Source organism: Jaculus jaculus, chromosome 8 (assembly GCF_020740685.1).
Source record: "Jaculus jaculus isolate mJacJac1 chromosome 8, mJacJac1.mat.Y.cur, whole genome shotgun sequence".
Classification (NCBI taxonomy): domain Eukaryota; kingdom Metazoa; phylum Chordata; class Mammalia; order Rodentia; family Dipodidae; genus Jaculus; species Jaculus jaculus.
The window spans coordinates 75,397,704-75,407,964 of record NC_059109.1 but is presented as its reverse complement, the minus strand read 5'-3'; the positions used below and the strand labels follow the sequence as shown (position 1 = coordinate 75,407,964).

The following is a 10,261-nucleotide window of genomic DNA, read 5'->3' as shown; positions in this document are numbered from 1 at the left end:
ACGAGGCTTCTTTGTTTATATTAAACTGAAAATTGTGAGTTGTTTCATCCATGGGATGTTTTGGGACCTGTGGGTAGGTCCATCTATTTACCACCACACAATTTTAATTAAAAATGGTAATACTAGTAGTTTGGGAAGTTTCAAATTTATAACATCTGAGGTGGGCACAGTGGCACATCCCAGTACTTGGAAGGCTGAGGAAGGAAGACCATGGGCTCAAGGCCAGCCTGTCCTACATAGTGATAATCTGTCTTAGTAAAAACAAAAATGAAACTAAGAAAAAAGTAGGAGACCTGGCATTGTAGGTAAGCCACTTACTTGGCTTGGGGACAGCTGTACTCTGTAAACAGATGCATACCACTACCTGGCCACACTCTCCTGCCTGGAGGCTGGTTAGGTCCAGCCCCTGTCCTGGCAGTCTGTGCCTAGTCATTCAGCTTGTGAGCCAAGTGGAATTCAATTCTTAGGACTTGGTTTGCTCTGTGGGTGCTTCTGCTTGCAGCCTCCTGGTCACTTCCGGTTTGTGGACATGCTTGTTGGAGTCATAGCACATCAGAGACAATGTGGGCACCTTGCCCTATCCAGGGAGCAATATGGCAGCAGGTAGTCTTGTGCTGAACTTGAGCCCTTCTTTCCATTGAGCATAGGCTTTGTCATCAGAGAAGACAAGAGGGATGTGAGTCCACTGGGGTATGTTGTACAGGAGCAGATCCTTATAACACAGCAGCTGCCCTTTGGGCTACAGTATTCCTCTTCTAATTTTTTTCCCACATGAGTTGAATGACAAATTAATGGGGTTTTAAAGATGAATATCCTAGATTTCAGAGGAAAAACCATGTAGAAGATGAAAATGAAGGCTTTGGAGTTTTGCTTTTTCAAGTCTCAGTGTGGGTCATGGCCGCAGACTGCCGAGCACTGTTTTCTAGCTAGTGTCTGAGAGTTAAGTTACTCAGCCTCATTCTTAGCAGCCAGTGGAGGACTTCCTCTGTTCTTGGATTGCATTGGAAGTTGTATCCAGAACATGGAAGGAACACACTGAGAAATGGAATCAGTAATAAGAGCATGGGTGGATGTTTGGCTCCTGTCAAAGTGAAATGCTTCAGCTGTCATCTGGAAATGAGCACAGACAAGACCCAGAGGCCCTGTGATCCTGAAAGTGGAACTTACATGCTTTCTAAAGAAAGGCAGGTACAGATGTTCAGAGACCAGGAGACCATATAAGTTCCTTAGGTATCCATCCAAGCCCCTCTTTATTTTTCTCCCCTTCCCTGTCCTGAGCATCTGAGAGTCACACGAATAATTGTTTATTTTATGTACTTATTTTACTTTTTATTTTTCTTGTTTTGATGTTTAGAGTCTTTATTTTTTTATTAATTAGCTTGGTATTCAGCAAATACAATCAGTTTGGTACCATTATTAGGCTCATCCGTGACTTATCCCCCCCCCCCCCTTGGCCCCTTCTTGTTGAGGTATATGGGTCATGCATTGTGGAGTTACCCTCAGTTATGGGTAGGATAAATGTCTCTGCATATCATGACCCAACATGTGGCTCTGACATTCTTTCCAACCCCTCTTCCGCAAAATTTCCCTGAGCCATGTTGGGTTCATTTTTGGTCTGCTTTAATGATGATGTGTTGGGGGCCTCTGGCTGTCTGGTTTGGTAGGCGTTGATTTTTCTCTGTGTTAATCTCCTTCACCCTTGTGCTGGTATCCAGTTCACCAGGAAAACAGCACCCTTGCTTGTTTCACCAATTTTTCTTAGTTTCAGCCGGTACCCTTTTGAGGTATGATGGGGTGGCTCTCTCCTTAGGACCTACATCTATCTGAAAATGAGAAGCAGATTCTCCAACAGAGAGTAAGTTAGCACCAGGACAAATGAGTACTTTTTTATAGAGAATTTAATAGGTGTAGGCCCTCTTGTAGCCCACGATTGATGGTAGCTTGATAATGGAGAGTGGGCTTATGTTTGGATATGGTTCTGAATTGTTTCCGAGCTCCAGCTATGGGTCTCATACCATTGAGGGGATCAGTTAGCTGAATTAAGAGCAGTTGGTTCCCCACCATGGCTGTGTGCCTCTATTGCACTTGTGTGGGCATCACAACAGGTTCTTTGCTGCTAAGTAGGTTAGATGCTTGAACAGATATTGGTCATTTCCCCCCAGTTGCCCGTGTAGCACCTTCTGGCACTAGACGCGCTGACTGTCTGGGGACTGACTCTCTTCCAGCTTCCAGCCATGCCATTCCATTTTAAGTGTTGACCACATACAGTGTCTTCAGCAGTAGGGTCTTACCATTAACCTTTGGGGGGGGTCATCAAGTACTCAGACAGAAATCTGTCTTTCATTTAGGAAACCTTGTAGGTCTCTCTGATCAAAAGCTCATTGTGGATGATAGCCACATGCTGGTACTGGGAGTTACAGGTCAGCCCACTAAGAAAAGGAAGAAAAATACAAGAATTAGAGAGAAGGGGGGGGGGGAAGGGAGGAGGGGAGAGGGAGGGAGGGAAGCTGTAGAAGATTAAGGTTGGCCTTCATCATACCCTCTCCAGTATCTTGTGGCTCAGGTGTTCCTTCTAAGGGTTTGGTGAAGGTTCAGCCATTTGGTCTGCTTTTCAGGGAGTAGAATTTTATGGTACCATTGCTGTTTGGGTCTATATTTGTGTTTCCCACCCCTCCATTTCCCTCTCCTCCCTCCCCACCCATCCTATTGTATAGAAAAATATTTGCTTATTTGTCTGCATGTGTGTGTTAGACTATGGGTATACCAGGGTCTCCTGCTGCTGCAAATGAACACAAAACACCTGTGCCACATTCTGTGTCTAGCTTTATGTGGGTGACAGGGAATTGAACCCTGTCTGGTATACTTTGCAAGCAAGCGCTTTGAAACCTTAAGTCATATCCCCAGCCCCTATTTGTTTTATTTTTGAGCCAGGCTAGCCTCAAACTCACAAACCTTCTCCACCTTCCCTGGTCCTGGGATGACAGACCTGTCCCACCATCTGGCTCAATTTATTTTTAACTAATATACAAAAACACAGAAATTGCAATGTCATGACATTCCCATGGCATCTTTTTGTAATCAAGTGTAAAACCCCCATCACCACAGATACTACTCTTCATTGTGAAAATATTCAAAATCCTGTCTTCTAGCTTTTTTGTTTGCTTGGTTTTTCTGAGACAGACCCTTCTATACAGCCTAAGCTGGTCTCAAACCTGTGGCCCTGTTGCCTCAGGTAACACACAAGCCTTGCTCCCTTTTAGCTTTTTGAGGCCTACAGCATAAGGACGCTATTTGACGTTAACCTTCTGTATTCACCAGAGTTCCTTACTGCTATGTAACTGCAATCTGGTAGTGTTTTTAATCTAGTAATATCAACTAAGGAATGTTGAAGGGCAGTCATAGAGGTACATACCTAAAATTCCAGCACTTAGGAGGTAGAGGCTGGAGAATCACAAGTTCAAGGCTAGCTTGGGCTACATAGCAAGGCATTATATCAAAAAAAAAAAAAACAAATAAAACCACAAAACATTTCAGTAGCTAGTTATGTGTGTGTGTGCTGGGGATGGAGTCAAGTACTCTATCTTTGAGTCATATCCTCAGCTCCTTTAGAATGTTATTTTAAATATACTTCTATGTATTTATTTGGGAGATAGATAGATAGATAGATAGATAGATAGATAGATAGATAGATAGATAGATAGAGGGAGACAGAGAGAGGCAGATAGAAAGAATAGGCATGTGAGAGCTTCCAGCCACTGCAAACAAACTCCAGATGTGTGTGCCTCTTTGTGCATGTGGCTTACATTGGTCCTGGGGAATCAAACCTGGGTCTTTTGGCTTTGTAAGCGACTGCCTTAAGTGCTAAGATATTTTACCAGCCTTTCTCAGCCCTTTTAAAGATTGCTCTGTATCAGTCCCTGCATATCAGCCTCTGTATTCAGCTGCATACTGGTTCAGTGTGTGTACTTTCTGTATTTATCCAGCCTTCTGTGGATGAGTATCTAGGCTGTTCTCAGGCTCTTTATCCCATGGAAACATTCCATAGCAAACACTCCTGTATACAGTTCTTTCTTTATTATATGTGTGAATGTGACTTTAAGGTATTCCTAGGAGTGGAATACTTCATCAAGGAGAATGTACCTTTAACCATTGAAGAAATTATTTTCCAACAATGCCACACTGAACCCATTGAACATGGGGTGAGACTTGCCATTTAGCACACCTAGCCTCTTGCATGCTGGTTCTTACAGGTGAACCCTGGCACACTGTTTCACTATAGCTTTTACACATTTGAAATGCATAAGAAAAGTTGAGAAGGTGAGCATATTTAAAAAAACAATTTGGGGGCTGGAGAGATGGCTTAACAGTTAAGGTGTTTGCCTGTAAAGCCAAAGGACCCTGGTTCAGTTCCTCAGGACCCCATGTAAGCCAGATGCACAAGGTGGCACATGCATCTGGAGTTTGTTTGCACTGGCTAGAAGACCTGGCATGCCCATTCTCTCTCTCTCTATCTCTATCTGCCTCTCTCTCTCTCACACAAATAATAAATAAATAATTTTTTAATTCAAAAAACAATTTGCATTTCTTTTCCTTTTAGCTATTTGATTATGCCCAAATTCTGTTGATTTCTTTTTTTTCCCCATAATAATCGATTATTGTAGTCAGTTCCATATTGTTGGGGTGAACATCAAACCAAACACAGTTTATGGGAGGACGGGATTTATTTCAGGCTTACTTCCAGGAGGAAGTTCCATCAATGGTGGAAGAAGCTTCTTACTTCCATAGATCCAAGCAGAGAGAAACAAAACAACACAAAACAGCTAACAAACACTAAAGAGTAGTAAGCATGAACCCAGTGCTCAAACTACTCTGCACACACCTTTGAGCTGGAATTCAGATCCTTCCCCACTGATGTGCCCCCTCCAGTAGGCTGCTGGAGACTTAAGAAGGAAGCTTAACTACCTAAGACTATGAGGAAAATACATTCACATTCAAATTACCACATAAATTTTCTTCCTCTTTCCCTCTCTCCCACCCTCCCTCCCCATCTCACTTCCTTCATTTCTTCATCCCTCCCTCCCTTTTTGTTTTATTATTGACAACTTCCATAATTATAGACAAAAGACCATGATAATTCCCTCCTCCCTCACTTTCCCCTTTGCAACTCTACTCTCCATTACATCACATCCTCCTCTCAATCAGTCTCTTTTATTTATTTATTTATTTAATTTTGTTTTGGTTTTGGAGGTAGGGTCTCTCTGTAGCTCAGGCTGATCTGGAATTCATTATGTAGTCTCAGGCTGGCCTCGAACTCATGCAATCTTCCTACCGCTGCCTTCCGAGTGCTGTGATTAAAGGCATGCACCACCACACCCAGCTTCTCTTTTATTTTTGATGTCATCATCTTTTTCTCCTATTATGATGGTCTTGTATAGGTAGTGCCAGGCACTGCGAGGTCATGGATGTCCAGGCCATTCTGTGTCTGAAAGAGCGCACTATAAAGAGTCCGACTTTTCCTTTGGATCTTACATTCTTTCTGCCACCTCTTCTGCAATGGACCCTGAGCCTTGGAAAGTGTGATAGAGATGTTTCAGTGTTGAGTACTCCTCTGTCACTTCTTGTCAGCAATGTGGTGCTTTTTGAGTCATTCCAGAGATTACCACAATCTGAGAAGAGAAGCTTTTCTAACTAAAAGTGAGAGTAACATTAATATATGGGTATAAGCATTAAGAGAAGTGCTTACTGGGCAGTTTGGTGAGCATAATATATGCATTTAGCCAGATACCAGCAGGCATTACACCCATAGGGCTCATAACCTCCCCAATATAGATTTTCAGTATCAGGTATGTATTCCCTCCCATGGAGCGGGCCTCCAGACAAATTAGAAGGTGGTTGTTTTCCTCCATAACAGACATGCCACTATTTCACTCACTGGCTCATTTGACCTGGCTGGCCAAATTTAAGGCTTACACAGTCCACTGCTGAGTATCTCCACTGGTGATTTCTTCTCCCATTGAATTGCATGTGGCATAACTTTTTCCAGCTTTCTGTCAGCTGGTCTACATGGAGAAGGTTTTCAGCTCAGCTCCAGCAGGATTTATCAGTGACCTTGCAGCTCAAGTATGTGGAGTCTTCAGCAATAGGGTCGTACCATCTATTCCTGGTGGGAAACCAAGAGCCTCAGCAATGGCCTGTAATGTTTTAGGGACATCAGGGACCTCCCTGGCCAACAACTCACTGGAAGGTATCCCATCCCTGGCACTGAAAATTTTCTAGTAACAACCTATGGCTTCTGGGTGTGCCATTGTCCAAAAAAGTAGGTTCCATATGAATTATTCATTCCTCTTAGACTTTGATTAACCCTTTACCCCTCCCTTCCTTTACTCAATCTACTCCCCTGACCTCACATAGACCTTTTTACCCTGAATAATCTATTTATCTACTTCATATATAAAATACCATCACCTAAATTCCTTCCCTCTTCTCCCTCCCTTATAGCTCTTTTCTAGCTTACTGGCCTCTGCTACCAAGTTTTATTCCAATTCACACACAAGTGCAAACATTTGTACCTAGGGCTCACATATTTTCTTTCTTTCCTTTAAAAATATTTTTATCTTATTTATTTGTGAGCAGAGAGAAACACACACACACACACACACACACACACACACACACACATATATATACACACAGAGAGAGAGACAGAAATAGAATGGGCACACTAGGGCCTCTAGCCACTGCAAAAGAACTGGATGCATGAGCCACTTTGTATATCTGGCTTTGCTTGGGTCCTGGGGAATTGAACTCAGGTTGTTAGGCTTTGCAGGCAAGTGCCTTAAGTGCTGAGCCATATCTCCAGCCTTCTTTCTTCCTTCCTTCTTTTCTTTTTTTCTTTCTTTCTTCTGTGCTGGAGATGGAACCCAAGTCTACACACGTGCTAGGCAAGCACTTTACCTCTGGGCCACATACCCAGCACATAGGAAAGTTATTAATATAATAAATTCAATATACCTAAAATAAACTATAACATTTCTATAATATACATTACATAAATATCATATCCCAATTTGATTTGCTTTATTTTTTGTACAGAACTTTAAAATATTAATGTACTTACATATGCCTCAGGAAGCAATTAGTAAATTGATACATAAAAATAAGTAGTTAATTTGAATCACAGTCACATGCAGCCCAGGCAGGCAGTGAACTTATGGTCCTCCTGCTTCCATTTCCCAAGTATTGTGAATACAAGCATGCACCACCACCATGCCCAGCTTAGCCTTTATGTTGAATTTCATTACACTTAAATTTTGATCCATCTGGAATGTTATGGCATAAGGGAGTGAGGTAGGGCTCTTATTTTCTCTCAAATGTTAGTTTCTAACACTTTTTGGTGATTAAATCCCTCTGATTTAAAATGCTACCTTTATCATAAGCTAATGTTATATATGTACTTCAGATGTCTGTAGTCTTTCCTGAGCCCATGTGTGTGGCGGCAAGCCTCACTCACCTTTCTGTGGACTTCATGATTGTCCCTGCTCCTTGCTCCCCAACATGTCCCCTTCCAGGTTCTCTTGGTCATTTGTTTATCTTTTTCATATAAGCTCCACCATCAGATCCCCTCACAAAAAAATCTCAGCCCTTTCAGCACATTCCCAGTGTTTACAGATTGAAAGATAGTTGTGAATTTACTTTCCAAAAATGAAGCCAAGTCCTTCCTTTGCTCAAGGCTTCCTTAACATCTACCAGAGCCTCTCACATGATCCTTTCTGGGTCTAAATGTTTTAATTGTCTGCAGTTAGAAATGATAGCTTCTTCTGGTTTTGTGCACACTAGTATAGAAATACAGGAAAGCTGCTGGCTTTGTACATAAGATTAGGGTTTGTTATAAATTACAGTTCAAGGTTACAGTCCATCACTGAGGAACAGGCACAGCAGCAGAAGTGCGAGGAAGCTGGTCACACTGTGTGTAGAACCGGGAAGCAGAGAGGGTGGGTGCTAGCGTTCCTCTAGCTCTCTTGTTATACATTTCATGAGCTCGGCCCATGGGCTGGTGCAGTTAAAGTGGGTCTTTTCACCTCACTTAACCAAATCATGATAGTCCCTCACCAGCATGCCTGGAGGCTCATTTCCTAGATGATTCTAAATCCTGTCAAATTGACAACCAGAAATTAACTATAAAAACTATCAGTGCATTAATTTACTCATAAGATATTGAGAATAGAAAACAGTATGTCTGTTTCGAGGTCTGTTGACATAGACGACAAGGATCACAAAAGACATCTGCAAGGAGTCCTTTCTAGTGTGGAGGTGGCAAAGGAAAAACAAATGGATCAGTCTGGATTTACAAAGATGGGGTTATCATCATCACATTTAACTCTAGCTTTTGGAGTTTCACTCCCTGTCTTTATAAGACAGGGAAGGATGCAGTGTTACATGTCCTTGTTAGAAGACTCAAGGAAGTATTTGCAAAGTGTATCCAATGAAGCCTCGCATGATACTACTAGTTTTATAATCCACCCCACTCTGTGTGGGTGTTAGATGTGGTATGTGTGAGTGGACAGTACTCATGATGTGGAGGTCAGAGGACAATCTTGAGTGTCAGTCCTCACCTTCTCCCCTGTTTGAGGCACAGTCTCCTATTCTGCTGTTATCCAGTCTAGCTGGCCAGTAAGCTTCCAGGGATTCTTCTGTCTCTGCCTCCCATGTCACTGTAAGAGAGCTGGGATTACAGACACTTGATACTGCTTCTGGCATTTAAGTGGGTTCTGGGGATCAAACTCAGGTTGTCATGACCACATAGCAATCTCTTTTACCCACTGAGCCATCTCCCCAGCCCTTGTAGAGTCATTTTTAACATTGTTTCTCTCTGTTGCCCAATTACATGAGATGTTACATGTAAAGACACACTGTAATAGTAGGATGGTGGGCATCTCTCCTTTTCCCCAGCATTGATGAGCAGCTCCTAGCACTATACCATCGGATACAGGGCTTTGTCTCCATGGGTTAAGAAGCACCCATTCCTATATGACCTGATTTTTTTTTCCAATTAAGAACTAGCTATTAATTTCTAATTTAAGATGCTTCTTTTAAACCAAGTTTGTGTATTAAATTTTACTCAGGCCTTTCTGCAAGGCCTGAGTCGTTGTGATCTTTTGCCCTTCCCCAGTGCACTGGGCTCTCAGCTCACAGCTCCTGTCTTCCATTCCTTCCTCCTGAGTGGTGACTGCAGCTTTTGCTCCTTCTCCTGCAGGGTTTGCAGTCCTTGCCTCTGCTTCCCATTACTGGCCATTAGAGAATGTGGACGGGATCCGGGAACTTCAGGACACAACTGGAGGTAGACAAGGGCGCTGAGAATATCAGTGGGCATGGAACTAGGTACCTCACAAGAGCCAGGTATCTGAAGAGAAGGAGGGGAGCAGGGAGCCGGACAAAGAACAAACTCTCAATGACTCCCCTGATGATTATCTCAAAGCATGTTATGAGAACATTTGTACATTGTTAGGATCACAGGGTTTGGTTTGTCTAAATAGGACAAAAGCGTGCATTTCTCTAGCACTTTCTGCCATGGATTCACCTTCATGAGAGTCTGGGTACATTTGTGGCTAGACATAGTTGGTCTGCCCAGCAGGTTAATCTGAGCAGATGCTATGGGTTGTGCTAACTGTGACCAATTCACTTGTTTTGGGGTCACTGTTTCCCACAGCAAGAATATCCCCAATTCACCAACAACATCTCTGCATACCCAGCCAGTGAATGAATGACTAAATGTCACATAAGATGTTGCCCTGGTGCCCAGCCCCATGGGCAATGTCAGCATCTCTCTCTTGGAACTCAGACACTTGTAGAAACTCAGGATGTTTCTGAGTGCTTTTGCCATTCCAGTTTCTCCTCCCTTTAAAAAGTACAAATTTTTGATGCCTTTTGGTGGTCTTCCACTTTCTTTTTATTTACTTATTGCTCTTGAGAACATCAAATGGCTGATACATATGATAAGTCTCCACTGCACTGTGAGCCCAGTGCGTACTCAAGTTGTTAGTGTATATATGAAATCCCAATTCTTATACAATGCATTTGAAACACCAACTACACTCTGCTAACAGTCATGCTTGCCACCCTGACATTTTCCTTATTTCTATGACTGAACAAACACTTAGAAATCTCCATAAAAAGTTCCAAATTATTTCCTTAAAACTTCTTAGTAGGGTTGGGAAAGTTTGTGGAAATAGCACAGTTGGTAAAGTGCTTGCCTCGTAGCCAT

At 42.5% G+C, this 10,261-nt stretch overlaps 1 protein-coding gene across 1 annotated transcript in view; it reads left to right on the top strand.

The window, feature by feature from the left end:
- Window positions 1–593: 593 nt before the first annotated feature.
- The window catches only part of Adgrd1 (adhesion G protein-coupled receptor D1), a 125,836-nt gene continuing 116,168 nt past the window's right edge, over window positions 594–10,261 (top strand). The window contains exons 1-2 of the mRNA XM_045157019.1: window positions 594–603; window positions 9,254–9,337. Of these exons, the coding sequence (XP_045012954.1) occupies window positions 594–603; window positions 9,254–9,337 (94 nt within the window). The remainder of the gene's footprint in view (window positions 604–9,253; window positions 9,338–10,261) is intronic.